This window comes from Cyanistes caeruleus, chromosome 4, assembly GCF_971803275.1.
Source record: "Cyanistes caeruleus chromosome 4, bCyaCae1.hap1.1, whole genome shotgun sequence".
Classification (NCBI taxonomy): Eukaryota; Metazoa; Chordata; class Aves; order Passeriformes; family Paridae; genus Cyanistes; species Cyanistes caeruleus.
The window spans coordinates 76,982,413-76,999,339 of NC_141704.1; the positions used below are offsets into that span (position 1 = coordinate 76,982,413).

Genomic DNA, 16,927 nt, shown 5'->3' on the forward strand with positions numbered 1-16,927 from the left:
TCAATTTCCACCACCTTCCTGTGAACAGACCTGTTCTTCAGAATGCCCTGGGATATTGTGTGGACAGATGAATCCTTGATTTGGAAAATGCATGCTTGTGACTGGAAGCCCTCTGGGTTCCCTGATACAGCCTGGATGGCAAAAATCTCATTCTCTGTAAGTAGGTACTAACTCCCAGATATTCTGGTATCTCAGGTGTTCCAGCCCCATGCATTAAAGGGCATTATAAACTGGCATAGTAAACTCCTACTCCCCGACAAAGACTACATAATTAAAGTTTCATAATTCATAGCTTTAGATCCTTAGTTCACCAGGATGTTCTCTTGTGGGAATAATTGCACTGAAAGAAAACAAACCAAACAAAAAAACTCCACAAACAATAACAAAACAAAAACCAAACCAAACCAAACAAACAATATACATACATACATACATACATACATACATACTTATATACATGCATACATATATACATACATATATACATATATATATTTTTATATATATATATATATACACACACATATATATATCACCACTCACTGATGATTTCAAGGATATGTTCATAACAGTCAAATGGCTGAGGGAGTTTCCAAAGGAAAGTCTTCAGGATAACAGCAGGAATATGGATATTATGATAATCATCAAAATTCACAGACTTAACTCAAAGAGAAGAAGCAAAAAGGACATTCAGTGATATGTTTTTCTTGAAGCTACTTGAAAACTGTTTCACACAACAGTTTGAACAGAAAACCTCTTGTCCTTCTGCTGCTGGTAACTCCTAATATTTTATTTTTGCATTTTTCATTTGCATAGAGTTTAATTAATTTTCCTAAAAGAGGTTCTCCCCATAAAGGCAATTCATAAGACGACTTCACAGGGAGGTCATTGACTTACAAAATTACTTCACTACATTTCATAAATTATTAGGTAAAATTATATTTCTTTGCCATAATCAGAGGCAAAACGACACAGGGACTGTACTTTGTGACTACAGTAAAGTGCACAATTTTTTTTTTTTTTGTGACAAATACATCTTTTTTGACTCAAACCTCATTAGCTGTTACAGATTTTTTTACAGCTCTGGTTTGACATCAAGAGATGACTTGCTATTCAGTAAGCATTAAATACCTATTGCTATCTCCCAGGTTTCTCTACTAGTGCTCTTATTATTTTATTTTGAAATGGCTTTGATTAGTTATTTGCAAGAAATTGCATTTCTGCTTCACCAACAAAACCAGGAGCACTCACATTGCTACTGGCAATGGTGTGATGACAATTTACCCTGATTGTAGTTTCTGCACATCTTTGATAGTTTGGATGCTGGCTGACCTCCTGAAGAGGCCCTCTACTTGTAGTCCTGAAAAATAATTTGAAAATTAAACAAATATAAAACAAAATAAACTGTTTTAATGTGTTTTGGTGCAGATCATTGCTCCTTACACCCCTCTGGAAGCCACTGGGACTCAAAACTCTGCCCATCCATGGTGTTTTGAAATATCTGATCCTAGTATTGACGCAGTTCTGAATTAATATCCTGGAAGATATGTACCTAACATTGTGGACTAACTGATATCTGACTTCATCTAGGGAAGAAAAATGTTGAAAAAGGATTTCATTTGGACCTCAGTTTTCAAGGTAAATTATTTATCTTTTATTATATTATTATTTAATTATTATTCAGAATAGGATGGGGCCAAGAACTACTACTTTTCTTGAGACTTGTGGTACTTCTTGCTTTTTGAGTTTGGTAAAACTCTCATTTCCCTCTCCTTCTTTCCAGTTTGTGCTGTTCCTCACACCCAGCACATAATGTAATTTTACTCACATGTTGTCTGAATTGGAAATTCCTACTGGAAGCAGAGTCATCTAAAATATTAGCCTGTGCTGGTCTGACTAAACAAGAAATTGCACTTTTGAGAAGGTTGGTAGACTACCCACAGCTTGGAGGCACTACTCTGTGTTTCTGTATATGAGTGAGGAAGACCAGATTGACTTTTTTATTTCTTCATGCAGGTAAGCAGCCAGACTGAAACATTCTAATATTTCAACTAAAGTACGCATGAGTTTGTTTGCATGATCAATAACCTTTACTGTGTCCTAGAAAAATTGAGTCATGTATTAATGAAGGACACTCAATCATTCTTTCAAATTCACTCAGATTGCAGAGGTATTTCATGCATGAAAAATCAGTAAATAATAACAAAATTCCTGAATGAACCCATCATCTAGTATTGTTCACATGAATTTAGGTCAGTATACTAAAAAACTGGTAACATACCACTGAACTACATTATTATAGACAAGTTTCAGGGACTTTTGCCAAGGACCTCAAGCTCTGTTTGAAAGTGCTCCACTGACTAGGTTTAGAGGTTTGGCTGGAGTTCAGCTGAATATAGCTCCTAGTTACTTCCTAGCAAAATATGCCCTTGCCTGTTGAACATTAAAATGTTAGCTTATGCACTCACTTCTAGAAGGAGAAGGACATCTCAAGCTACCATATCTAAGCTTCTTAACAGATGTGGTTACTAAAGAAACCAAGTATGATATATTTGACCCCTGGCTTTACTCTCCATCACGTTGTGTTTCACTTAAATAAAATTACAGCAGATAACATTACTGTAGTAAAACCGTTCCATTCGATTTATTGTACAACCTGTCCAAAAACACTGCTTGGGAAGTAGCAGGTGGGAACTACTAGCTTGTCAAGGCACTGTCCTCAGCAAATGTTTCCTGAGAATCTGAGCAATTTTATACTGGTTGTCAGTGGACTAGAGGTGTTCTGTACAAACAACTCTTTCAGAAAATGGATATCCAGAAACATTTCCAATTTTGTTTGCAGGAATTGGGTTAATAATTAGTGTTTTTATCTGATGCGAATCTTGCTGTAAGGACTACAATGTAATAAATATCAATTATTAACAGGTTTTTGCCTTTATTGTTTAAGCTTTCAAGAGTCTTATTAAAAACATTTATTTGTAGCACAGACAACAGCTGTGCTTATCTGGCTCTGCTTCCCATCAATGTTCCTGTAATGGCACATAACACTAAGCTCTTGCTGGTTATGTTTTTGGACAGGGAAAAGCAACTTTTATTTTCATCTGCAAAAAGCTGGGATACAGGCAATATCTGTATTCTTCTGGAACTCATTTCCCATGCCAGGTGAAACTGAATCAATACACAGCAATTTGTTTGAGTACAGGTGGCAACAAGCCAACTACCAAAGTAAATATACCCAGTGCTTTTTACATTTGTGGGCAACCCAGCCAAATGACAGGACACATAATTAAATGTAGGTTAGTGCAATTAGTTAAATGTAGGTTTCTTTTTCTTAGGGAAAAAGAAAAAGCCATATTCAACAGTAAATGAACCACAACATCAAGTCACTTTTTTTTTTTTTTTTGACATATAAGATGCTCAGAAAATAAGAAATTAGAGCAATTCTTAAATCAATCTAGGGTTCTGACTTCAGTCTCTGTTAAACAGAAATATGAGTCAACAGCAATTATGCTCTTGATGGAGGAAAACAATGAGCCTGGGTACACTGATGAACTGTGAGAAATATGAACTGAAAAGGACACTTTGCTTTAGAAGTTTGTAAAACTACTAATTATTCTTAGTGCTCTCTGTATTTAAGTTGATCAAGGGAAAGTTACCTAAATCCATGATTTGAGAGACAGCATTTCCCTTGTCACATAACCTGAAAACAGTTTTAGCATATGCCCCAACAAGGGTCTCATAACAAATGATGGGAAGTGTCTCAGTTTGAGACAAGTTAGAAGGAAACATCCTAAAAGTGGAATCTCCTCTGAAGAAGTAGGTTTCAGCCCTTCCCCCACCAATATGACAGGAATTTCTTGGTGGAAAGTGAAAAAAAACAGTTTATTTAACAAGCAGGCTGCACACAGGCATGAGAGAAAGAATGAATAATGTTAGATATTAAAACCTTTTCTCTGTGGAGAAAGCTGGTGGAGTTTAGAGTTCTGCTCAGCTTCTCCTGAAGTCCAGAGACCAGGCTGTGGACAGGGATGTGGAGTCCCTGCAGCCTTCCCATGCCAGGCCATGATGTAGGGCTCCTGGTGATGTTCTGGTGTTCCAGACTGGAGCTAAGGGAAACAGTTCCAGAAGAAGAAGCCACAGTCCTGGGGAAAACTTCTTGCCTCAGATGAAAAAAAAAATAGCTAAAAGCAAAGAATGTGTTCTTTCCCTCTCTTGAGAAAGACAGGGAGCAAGTCCAGGGGAGCCTCTGTTTGAACATAGACTGCCAAAAGAATTCCAGCATGACCGGAATTACAGCATGACCTCTTACAGCCGTCTCTGTAAAAAGACTTCTTTTTTCTTGTGTACAAGTTGAGCTATTTCACCATAAACAGCATAAACAACACAGTCTATATAAAGTATTCACCCTGGAGTAGCAGTGCCAGAGCACTGTGAGGGCATGAAGGGTGTGAGCCTGGATTCCCCAGTTCTGATGAGCACTGCATGCCACTAGATTCTATCACCACTGCAGAGCCTGTGATGAGTTAATTCACACAAACTGCCCCCTGCCCTTCACCAGAATAAACAAATACAGAGATCAGTGGACATTTACTAACCTGCATTAAACTCCTCAGATCAAAAAGAGTGAAATTTAATTCTAAATATTAAGCGCTAGACACAAAAAAATGTAGTATGACTAGCAAAGAAGCCATCTATACTCAATAAAGTGATACTGTGATTAAGAATGCAACTGAGTAATTATTTAAATGTCAGTAATCATAAATGAAAGCAGGCAGGCACTTTATTCCACACTGAAATAAGATAGCTTTCACCAGAGTAGACAATCTTTCACAGTGCCATGACACAACTGTGTCACACTCTGCATTTATTTACTGTTGCTAAAAATGCTTAGCTCCCCTCCTACTTGCCCCCATCAGTTGTCCCACAAAAAAAGACACAGAAAATCAAAAATGATAAAGATAAATTAAAGCAACACATGCTGTCAAATGGCTGGAAACTTGTCAAAGAAAGGCAGACAAGAAAATTACATTCTTTTTCTTTCAATCATCCTTGATATGAGGGTTGCTGGCATCAAAAACCTTTGTTATTTTGTCTGCTTTCAGAAGAGAAATGGCAAAGAGTGAGCATCTGAATTCCTTCTGTCCCAGATTCAGTTTGGAAATGTTTCTTACAACTAGGATCCTGCCAATTCTTACAAAGTGTTCATCCTGATTTTGAAGTGATTTTCATTCCCACTAATGCATGTCTAAACAAAGACATCTTCTTTCAGATTTCCTAGCTCTAGTAAGATTTTTTTTTTTAATTCGGGACTAATTTATTTCTAATACAAGGACTGCTGAGTTTATAGCATATTTTAATTGTCACTGCTTCTTCTTAAATGCCCAAAGTGGCACTAACTTTACTGTTTAAGACAAATTTGAACTATTTTTTTAAAGCTAGTATAACAGTGCAAGTTTGAGCAGGAGATTGCATATCCTTCCTTCTCCTTGCATTCTGAGCAATGAATACAGAGCAAATGAATGGGATGTCTGTGGCTCATAAAGGTGATTTGCACTGCAAGAAAGAGCACAGCAGAGCAAGAGCAGAGGAAAAGGAAAGAGACATTCCCAGTCCTACTGAAAAGCCTTGCAGCAGCAGAATCCAAAGTTTATTTGTGTCCTTGAAGTTTTGAACTGCATTCTATGGCCTTTTCACGTATGAACGAATATTCTCAGTTTACATTTGGAATCTCTGAGAATAATTTATTAGTAATGCCCGATGTGTTGGTTTTGCATGGCTGGTTTTTGGTGGAGAAGGAAGAAACCAGCTATTCAAGTGATTTTTCTGTGAGAAGCTGCTAGAAGCTTTCTCTGTGCCTGGCAAAGCCAATCCCTGGATGGCTCTGAGAATACACATGCTGCTATGCCAATTAGAGAAGTTGGCAATGCCTCTGTGATGAAATATTTAAAAAGGAAATCTAAACTATGTGCAGGTTCCTCTGAGGGGTGGGGAGGTGCCACAGCTGGGGCCATCCCAGTGCCACAAGCAGCCACTGTGGCTATCTGGGCATGGCCAGCAGTGAACTTTGCCTGCCTGGCCACCTCTAGCCTGTTGCGCTGCAGGCAGAAAGGCGGGGTGGTGACTGCAGCTTCTCCTTTCCAGAGCTGCTGCATGGCTGCAGCCATCTCTGTTGGAGTCTGAGGCACAGAGTGCGTGCCCTTATCTCTGATACCTGGCTCTGACATCCAAGATAACACTAAATTTCATATAACACCATGAAAACAACTCCTGAAGTTAAATAGAGAAACTAAAAGTGTGAGTGTGCAAATTAGAGAGTTTTCTTAAGTCACTGGGTGAAAAAGTTAGTTTAGAGTTTAAACTAGTTTAGAGAACAGAAGACAAGATGGAGGATTTAGGGTGTTGTCTCTTTCCTTCTTCTTTCTTCTTCATCTTCTTCTTCTAGAGGTTTTTGGGTAACAGTAAGTGATTGGATAGAGAATGCTGCAGTGCAGCACACAGGTGTTGGGTCATTGGGTCGCTAAGAAAAATCATTTACGTGTTTGTTGTTAATTGAGTGAAAAGAAGTATAAAGATAAAAGAGCTGCATATTTCAAGGCCATTTTGTGCCTTTCAAGCCAATTTGAGTTAGGCAATGGTGAGTTAAGCAGAAAGTCTGGGGAAGACATGCCAAGTCTTTTGATAATATATTAATAAACACAAGAAACAAGAGCCTAACAAGCCTTTGGAGTATCCTTCCTGACACAGAACCAAGATAAACAAATCTCCCCGTGAGGGAGTGTCCCAGAAGAACTTGGCCCTGAAAAGACCGAGAACGAGCGACAATCTCGGCAAGGTTCGCAGCAAGCGGTACCTGCTTGGCTGCTTTTCACCAGCTGTGCTGTGGGCAGAAGGGACAGGGCAGCAGCAGCTTTTATTTTTCAGCATCCTGCATGAAGAGAGGCGCTGAAAGGCAGGGGCCACATGGCTGGTGGCAAGAGGCATGGCGAGTGATACCCCAACAGTCCAGTCGAGATCAGCCTTTCAGTGCTACAAAACCCTATAAGAACTTGAGAACAAAAGAACCTACGATAACAATTTTCTTCTGGATCACAGAAAAGGAAAAGATAATGGACATGTGAGGAGAATCAACATGGCAGTTGAGGTCAGTGGAAGGAAGGAGGGGGAGAAGGTGCTCTGAATGTCGGAACTGAGATTCTTCTGCAAGCTGTGGCAAGGACTATAACACAACAAACTGTCTCCCTGTAATTCCTGAAGTGCATGGGGGGATGTAGAGATCCACTCACAGCCTGTGGGAAAAAGTGCTCATGCTGCAGCAGGCGGATGCTGAAAAGCTCTAATTTTGTGGGAGACTCGAAGAGAGAGAAAGCCCTTGCTTCCAGAGAACTGCCTCCTGTGGGAAGGACCCCGTGGCGTAGCAGAAAAGACTTCTCTCCCTAAGCAAACTGAAGAAAGATTTTGACTGAAAAATTGACAAAAACTCCCTTACCCTGTCTCCCTGTGCTGTCGGTAGGAAGGAGGGAGGGGCTGGGGGGTGGGAAGGAAAGGGAAAGGTGTTTTAAAGGCTTATTTTATTCCTTATTATCCTTCTCTGATTCTGTTAATAATAAATTCATTTTGAAAATTTAAGTTGAGACTGTTTTGCCCTTGAAGTGTTTCTCTTGGTCCCTATCTCAACTCATGAAACCTTTGTTAATTTTTTTTCCCTCTCCTCTATGCAGAGTGAGGGAGCAACTCTTGTGGGTGCCTGGCATTGGGCCACTGTCAAACCACGACACCTGAGCACAAAAAGTACAAACTGTGCTTACTACAAAGTTCATTTTTATTTGATGGCGCACAAACCAGTCTTGGAATTTATCTCATCTCCATGAACCTTATGTAAAAATACTCATATGAAAACAAAAGAGCCAAGAACTTGGAATATTCAAGTGGCCAATGTGAAGCTTTCCCAGCTTTGCATTTTTAGAAGATATTTGACTTATCACAAGAAGGGGAGGCCAGGATGCAAAGCTACAGAACCCCAGACATTCAGAATGCATAACCATCCATCTCTACCCATTCTGACTACCACCACCATTAAAAAAAATGGAACCAGAACTTTCTCCATCAGCAAGATTTGTTGTGATTCATGGAAGGGACAAAGAGGAAAGATTAATCATTGTTTACCACTGCTTCTTCTAGTGAACAGATAAAAGACAGCTTCAGTTGTCACTATAATCATACAATAGGATATTTATTACTTTATCATTAAATTTCTACTGCATAGTTATTACCATTTCATTTAGACCTTTGAGTCAGCACCCAGGACTCTCCTGTGGTACCACAAGACAACAAAGAACAAAAGCTTTATGCTGTGTAACACTTCCAAGTCAACAAAATAGGTGGGGTAAGAAAGACTTGGCCATGGAGAGATATCCGTGAGATAATTTTCCTATAGGGACCAGTTTTCTTTTCTGCTTTGCAATTCCCTAGTGCAATTCTTTCACCATGACCTTATTGTTCCATCCCTTCTGAGCTGCTATTGATCTCACATGAGCTCTTTAGTAACCAATTCTCTGTGCAATTCTCTTGTAGCTGTTTCCTTATATGGCCACTCTGTAGAACACAAATGTTTTCAAATTTTGGAAATTTTAGTGATGATCATAGGAGGTCACTTTGCTTTTAAATTTTTTAAAGCATGAATAAGCATGTTGTTTATACCTTTGAGGATACTCTCTAAAACATAAAATACATTAACAGTAATAATCCTATCTATAAATTTCAAAGTTGTATTTTGCGTAAAACCAGCTACAAATTAGTGTATTCATGTTTGAAATAGGCTTCACTTGAGAGACATCCCTGCCCTTTGTAACCTATTTGACATCTTCATGCAGGTCTTAACAGCACAGTTTATATATGTATTCAATCAAATAAAAATACACAAAAGCTGATGCCTGACCTCCAGATATTGGGGGGTTTGCAAACAAAAACCAGATTTTGTTGTGTGGTTTTATCCTTCACAGCATGAGATTAACTGAAACAGTTGGTCTTGAGGGGCAGCCCCCTTTTACAGTCTCACTTTGTCACAGAGGAGATGGTGAGGACACATGGAGACATTGACCAGATAAAAAAAATAAGCACCCTGTGACTAAGCTTGGCTTCTTGGAGAAAAAGCCCTGTGAGTGAAGCATCAAGTGTTGCTGTTCCCTGTGAAAGGAACAATACCAGGTTAAAAACACTTAAGAACTGTTCTGAAAAAGAGAGTGGATATTTAATTAAGCAGTGTAATTTCTAAGGGCATAGAAGAGATAAAGTAGTACACACACACAAAAATTTTATTTAGTGCAAGTCAAGCCTTGCATTTATAAACTAGATGGTTTTGAGGCTGTGCATATAAAAAAAAAAGTCCTCTGGTTTGCTGGTTAATATGAAGAGCAAGTTACAAATGTGCTTTTTTTACAAGCTTTTTTACTAGTTGGCCTGACTAAATCATCACATGGGTTCAGGATTATATCACACCCTTCTTTCTCAAATTAACTCTTAATTTCTCTGGTTTGGTCCAGAAGATGACCTCTGAGTTTAGTCTTAATGAGCTGATGACTTTTTCAGATACTCAGAACACATTTTAGGAAATCAATTCTTCTCCATGGAAGTTTAAAAAACCGAAATCAGGAATTTTAAAATTCAGTATTAAAAACATTTTTCACTCCAAAGCAAAGCTGGAATAGAAATGGTGAAATGGCTATATTTTATCCCCTTCTTGAAAAAAACAACCTGAAAATTACAGGAATTAGGAAACTTCAGCTTATTGTGTTTATTGCAATACATCTAAGACATGAGCTATGATAGTTCTTGTTTCTAAAATATAGACAGATGTAGATGAATCTCTGCAAACAGGAAATTCTTTAGTCCCTGTAAAAGTACTGGAGAGGCTTACTACCTGGATCCAGCGAGAGCAATCTTGGTCAGAAAGAGCACTATGCAGTCAAATAAATGTAAATGTCAGATAAATGTAAACTGGGTCCAAGAAGGGGAGCTTTGACTCATTTGTACAGGTGACAGTGCCTCCACACTGGGAGAAGCTGCTGCAAAAAGAGGTGTCTGAAACTGAGGCACAAAATTTAAACATTGAGGAGGAAGACTGTGACCCCAAGCAATCTGTCAAAGGAAGTGGAATCAGTGAGGTGAAAAAGGTCGGGTGAGCTTCAGGGACTGAGAACTTCCTTAGGCTGGACACACCACTGCAGCTGCCTAGTCTGAATAGCAGCACAGCTCTTGCACCAGAGCTGCTCAAGAAATAAGTCTGAGAAGTGCAGAATGGACATAAGGGATGCCAGAGGGTCGCTGATATTTCAAGAAATCCTAACTGCCAACGAAGCAGGATTTTGCAGAAGCTTCTGTCCCCTAACTCAGAGTTTCCAAAACTGATGTCAAGTACATAACATGTGAAAATGTAGCAATGAAAGAAAGGGTGGAACTACTGCACCTTGGGTGAAAACCAAACCTACTTCCTGCTAACTCTGCAGGGCTGAAAACTACCAAAATCAAATGAATCAGGGGAATGACAGTGAATAGTTGTCACTTCCAGAAGACAGTGACAAAACTGAAACTGAAGCTTTCACTGTGCTTATGGCCATGTCTGGAGTGCAAAGAATGGTGCCAGTCACCTTCCTGGGGCTGTCAGCAACCCACAGAGACAGCACATGCTGGAGACAGCACAACTGAGTTATTCCAGATTTACAGAAAGAGTTAAAATCACAGCAGACAGCAGGTACAACAGATACCTGCACACCTATAATCAAGTGCAAAAAATTGCATGTCTATCACCTACTACTTAACAGGCTTGGCATGGCAGGTACTTGGCTTTCAAGCATCAGCTGGCTGAGAATGTCAAAAAAACACTCTACCTGACAAGAAATCTCTCTTTAGAAATCTGATTTGTGGAAATCTCTTTATGATATGGAATATCACAGCTCTGAGCAAACCTCTGTGCTTGGCTGGAAAATAATGTTGACCAAGCCCTTGGCGCTCCTTCCTGAGGGCACGGAAGGATTGAGAGCTGAGGAAAAGAATAAGATAGTTCAGCTGAGAAGAGCTTGAACTGGACTGTGAATCAGTGGCCAGCACTACTCTGCCACTGATCTGTGAAGATGTACAAAATAGGACAAGAAGTCTCATCAGAGTCCATCCCTTCCAAGCTGAACTGATAGTGCTCTGAATAGATGAAATTCTAGCCATAGGTGGACAAGGCTTGGAGAAAACTCAAGGATGATTGCTGCTTTCAGAATGGCACATATTTCATCTAGGAGAAATGCTGCAGTGATGAAGATGAGTCGACCCTGGAGTTTTTTTAACCATAACCATCATAACTTGCTTTTTTTCCCTCTACTGCACATTTGGTGTTGCTGCTTCAGAAAACTAGGTATCTGAGCTGACCCAGCAAATGTTGAGGGAGAAGAGTATGAACCTGGTGCAGCAGTGATGAGACAAAACACCCAGAAAGAACAAAAGCAAGACATAGAGGTTTTATGTCAGATCAATGAATGAATAACTAGTTATTGGTCACTAACACAGCATAATGATGGCCATAAACCCTCTGTTTCTTTAAAATCTTTAAATGAGCCCAAGAAAGTACCAGAATGCAAAGCATATACACAGGCAAAAGTTTAACTTAATTAACATTTTTGTGGCTATATTGTCACTCAATTTCTAGGTAATAACAAATGTAAGAGGTAATAATGTTGGTGCCACACTCAGCCTCATTATAGCTGTCTTGACTCCTATGGTTAGTTAGGAAGAGGTATTTGGCTGCTAAGAGAAACTAAGTATATGGAAGGATGTTTGTTTCATAACAATTTAAAACACAAAAAAATCTGGGTTTCATCTGCAGATGGGGCATGCACTGATATACCACACAAGCTCTAATTATCCTCTTACGATAATAGCAATTACAGAAATGCCACTCACTTGTGTTCCACATTCTTAGTAGTGAACTATTTACACTCCCTGTATTCAACCATAATATTTGGTACAAGCTACCTCTGCAAAGTTTTCATAATCAGCACCACTCTGGAAACAGCACACCCAAAGACCTTTACGGGTCTGAGTGGAAATCTTGAATTTGGACCATGAGGTCTATTAGGAACCAAAAGGTCCATTAGGAACTCTTTGCCTTTAACAGCAGAACTGGCCCCACTGCAGCAGCCTTGCCTGCTGCAGGTAATCTAAAGTTAAATCAGCAATTTTTAGGGGCAAGGAGCCAGCTGTTTTGTACACAAGGATGCCTACAGACGGAGCCTGCAGATGCTCCACTAGTTGCACACTCTAAGGGGCAGTGGATTTCTCTCTGATTCTCCTTTACTCATCACTAATAAGGTTCATTTAAAGTATGGAACATACAACAAAAAAAAGTGGTCAGTTTTTTAATGTTTTTATTTACCCAGAGATAAACTAAAACACAAAAGAGCATAGCCTAGCGATGAGGGCAAATGTCAATCTAGTCTGTCCTCAATTATATATGTATTATCTCACACTGACCTAATGGAAGCCAGGATTTCTCTTGAAAATTAGCAATAAAGCTGAGAAGTAATTTTTTTCTTGCCTGCCTCCTTTTGTCTTCAAAATTGTGAAGCATATTCAGAGCAAGTTTTTTAAAATGTTTGTAATTTATCACTTTATCACAAACTCAGACCAAACCATGGTGGAAATAGTTAAAATTAACCCATATTAAGACACACATAGTTTGAATACTGAAAGCAAAAACTAGATTACGTTGATTTTTATTGGAGATTCTATTTAATTCCAACAGTATTATATAGGTTTATGATGCATATTTCAAGACACTCTTCAGATTTGCTGTTTCCTAACTAATCCTTAGAGAAAAAAAAACTTGTTTAGTGTTTGGTTTGTGTCTGGTTTTTTTTAATAAGACAGTATCAGACTTTTTTTTTTTTCAGACAATAATCTGCTAATAATTATTTTCCATCCTTTCATGGCAGCACCCAGTCACCACTCTAGTTCTCAGGATATAAACATATCCTGTGAGACAGGATAGTTTCCTTCATTACTGGAGGGATTAGTTCACCTTTATTTTTGTCCTTCAAACTGTCAGAGAGGGATAAAAAAAAAGAAAAAGTAACATCCTTTAAATGGCATTTATAGACAAAGGCTCAAAAGACAGAACAGTCTGAGCAAAAAACCTGAGAGAAATCTGAGAACACATACACATTACATTTCACAAATGAAGGCACCAGTACCAAAAAAGAGATTTCTTCAGAACTCCAACAGGTACTGGATGAAAATCTGAAACAAGCATCTTGGGTTTCTATCCAAAGAGCCATTCCTAAACACCTATTTCTTGCCAGGAAAGCTGTCTAACTGCCCCTCTGCCCAGAAATAAATAAGTGCTATGTGCTGGGCTGAAAGGGAAGCAAGGACAGAGTGGCAGAATGATATTCCAAGTTAACTTTCTCCCTGCTTGAGACTGGTTTTGCTTAATTTAACTCCCTGCCCTTGGCATCTCCTAGCTGAGATGTGTTAATTATCAACAGGCTGCTAGTGGCACCTCCTATCAGGCTTGGTTGGAGACTCTTGGTGGAACAGGGTTTCCAAGCAGCTTAAAGGCAGGCAAGGAAGGAGTTCACAAAAAATGCTTCACATTAAGTCTTGATCAAGGGATGCTGCAAGTTTAGGAAACTTTCGTCATGTAGATTTTTCTTTGTAATTTGCTTCTTTTTAAGCTATAGTGTCTGTATAATTAAAAGGATATTGTGCTATTTATTTTGAAGGCAAAGCAATGCAGTGAGATTATTAATGCTTTTAATTATTTGAAATTAGGTTCCTTTCTCTTTCATGAGTGAACAGTTGAGGCAAAAAAATCAAGTGTTTTTTGGATCTAGACAGAACAGAAAATTCTGTAACTATCTTCCTTATTTTGAAAAAAAAGGGTTTTGGCAGTTTGGCAAAAGAGACAGTCAATATCTGCTGAGCATTCTGCTACACTTTATAGTAATCAAGAACAAAAAATAACAGACCAACCTCATATTATAAAGTAGACCTTGTGCTACCAGCTGAAGCTGCACCTGCAGAAAACAATGATTTTTAAGGCCTTTTCCAAGCACTGTGATTCTCTTTCTGTCTAGGCTTACTAATTACTTTGTACTTTAATAAACTAACTCATAATGACTGGAGTTCTATTTGACACAACTTCTGTAACATCATTGCATGGAAAGAGTAATCCAGTATTACATTCTGTGTTTACACTACACGTAAAAACTACTCCAAAAGGAATGTTACGGCAACTTAGTCAGCATGGAGGGACAGGGAAATTGTCAAATCTCTCTCCCCTGTATTTTTTTTAGATATGTTAACTTTGGGTCTCCATGCTCAAGAGGTTGGTCACTCCCAGCTTTGCATACAGGGGCAGTGAGAGGATCCTCCAACAGGAAGATTCAGAGCAAGATTATGCCTTAGATATCCTGTGGTTTTGCCTTTCCTACTCATAAACTGACATGGGAATTCACTTCATGTTATTTGGTTATTAAGCCATCAAATATTTTGATTCAGTTCATCACTCCAGGGACACAATGCTGTCACTGATTAGTACAGTCTCTCCCATTCACAGTTTCATTGCCCACCAAGTCCTACTCTTCCTCTTTCCTGCTTTCGCCATCCAACTTCTTCCCAGGCACTAAAGTATCTTTATTATGTTATCCACATTCTCCCATACTATAGTTCATGTATCACATTCCCATTTGCTACAGAAAACACTGCAAGTCACTAAGTGATTGTAGTAAGCACACTGATGCACCACCTACTATTTCAAATATTAGACCAATCTGCTGTTTAAAATGAAGCTGAAGAACTAATGAAGTTGCTCTTTGCTTCTATGGATTTCTATCCTAGGTCCTAGCTCTTTCTTCATCTTGGCAATCAAAGATTATTTCCTTATACATCTACAACCTCACTTCCCTTACAGAGTATTTTCATAACCTCACCACTTTGTTTCATATTTCCTCATAGGTAAGGAGCAGCTCATATCTAATCACCATCTAAACACTAACTGATGCACCAGCATACCAAAGGCAAGAGAAAACTGAATTCCTGCTACAGTTTCTATCCTTTCAAGCAATGATTTTTAAAAGTTTGCAGTATTTGGGAAAGCTCTACTCCTCTGTCAAGTTTGGATGACATAAGCCCAAAGCTCTTCTGTGAGTCTTACTAAAAATAAATCCATTGACTGTTCTTTTTCAACAAAACACCCATATTAGATTCTAAAGTGTATAAAATTCAATGATGCTCTATGTAGGGGTTAATGCTGTATCTATATGTAACATGAACTGTTTAGGAAAGAGGAATTTTCCTTGCTGTAAACAAACACATATATTACTTTAAAAATACAGGCAAATTTCACAAACCATGCTCACAGTGTGACAATTTCAGACATTTGACCAAATAAATTCTACAATGTATGCAACACACTTGCAGGAAAGGAAATACTAACAGCAAGGAATTAATTTAATTCAGATAATTCTAAAGTATGGTGTTTTATACATTAGAAATTATCATTATTTGCTGCTGCTTGCAAGTATAATGTTTAGATTAAACTATCCAACCTCTTGTTCTTACACATTGGCAAGGCACTGTTAATTTCAACACAAAACAGCACCAGACCTGCTGGTTATGATTCTCTGCAGCATCATAATGACATGATAATGGCCAGAAGAAATATTTATGACCTGACTCGCAAGACCAAGTACCACCTCAATGTTCCTCATTATCACAGACTTTTGAGAGCTAAACCAGAGGCTATGAGCACTCCACAAAAAAAATTCACTCATGAGAGAAACTCCTGCCACCGGGACCGAGTTCATGACTCAGTCCTCAGAATCAACACAGAACAAACTGTGCAGTGACTGTGCAGCCCCATTAATAAACTAGTCTAGCTAATAAACCACACCAGGAAGGAAGTTCTAGGGTCTCTTTGCACAGTAAGCAAAGTTGAAATCCCCAGTGAAATTATATCTCCCAGTAAGGTACTAAAGAAGAACAGGGGGTGGGAGATGAGGTCAGTACTGAGGCAAACATTCCTGATGTCAGTGAGGAAAAGCCTGCAGAAAATCAAGGTAAGGGGGGAAAAAATGCACATTAATTTTAGCTTTTCTAAAAGGGGAGTTCTAACATGCTCCTTGTGTGTCAAAGGATTTTATTTCATGTATTTAAGCCCTAAACACTCAGAGCAGCTTTTATTAAAATTAGTCAAAAGCCTAACTCACTTAAATGGGACCATCATCAAGACTTTAATGTGCTTGGAAGCTGTTACATCTTTATTATTGACAATTTAAGCTCATGGAACCCATTCTCAGCCTCTCTAAAGTTGCACTGATTGCATTTGCTTTCTTACAGCTGCTAACTCCAGAGGAACCAAATAGCAACCCAGCAGCTTTTTAAAAATATTCTCTAATTATTATTGTTACCCAGAAAAGTGTTTCCTGTTTCAGTGTATAAATAGCAAAGTCATTATTTACAGCACTTGCTCCTGTTGAGAACTAGTATATTTGTCAGAGAGATAAAACAAATAACTGGGCTATAATTTCCAATAATAAACCCTACACATCACTTTTTTTTTCCCTAGGGAAAAAGGGTACAGTTATACAGTTTTTGCACTTCTACCATTTTCTACAGGACTCCAGTTTCCCTTGAAGGAAAGGTTGTTTGTGTTCTCAGTAAAATGAACAAGGTTCTCAAGAAAAATGGTATTTTAAAATAGAATAGTCTGTTCCCTGACATGCAAATACATGCAAAGTATTGCTCTGTTTCTGCAGCACTGGGGTGAGCTGGGATGAGTATTTTCAGAGCATTTCACATTGTGGAACACAGCTTTCACTTTACTGGACCTAAAGTGACATAAAATGATGGGGACATTACTTCAGTTAATGTAAATCAGACCAGC

At 38.6% G+C, this 16,927-nt stretch overlaps 1 protein-coding gene and 1 long non-coding RNA gene across 2 annotated transcripts in view; both read right to left on the bottom strand.

Moving 5' to 3' along the window:
* Positions 1–532: 532 nt before the first annotated feature.
* Positions 533–16,927, bottom strand: part of ARHGAP8 (Rho GTPase activating protein 8) — a 43,844-nt gene continuing 27,449 nt past the window's right edge. Inside the window, 4 exon segments of the mRNA XM_086886295.1 lie at positions 533–658; positions 1,278–1,360; positions 7,426–7,442; positions 13,024–13,080. Of these exon segments, the coding sequence (XP_086742421.1) occupies positions 533–658; positions 1,278–1,360; positions 7,426–7,442; positions 13,024–13,080 (283 nt within the window).
* Positions 13,117–15,641, bottom strand: LOC147653795 (uncharacterized). The gene is made up of 2 exons (XR_015285780.1): positions 15,591–15,641; positions 13,117–14,057 (listed from the first exon to the last, which is right to left on the bottom strand). It is a non-coding gene; the product is annotated as an uncharacterized LOC147653795 (long non-coding RNA).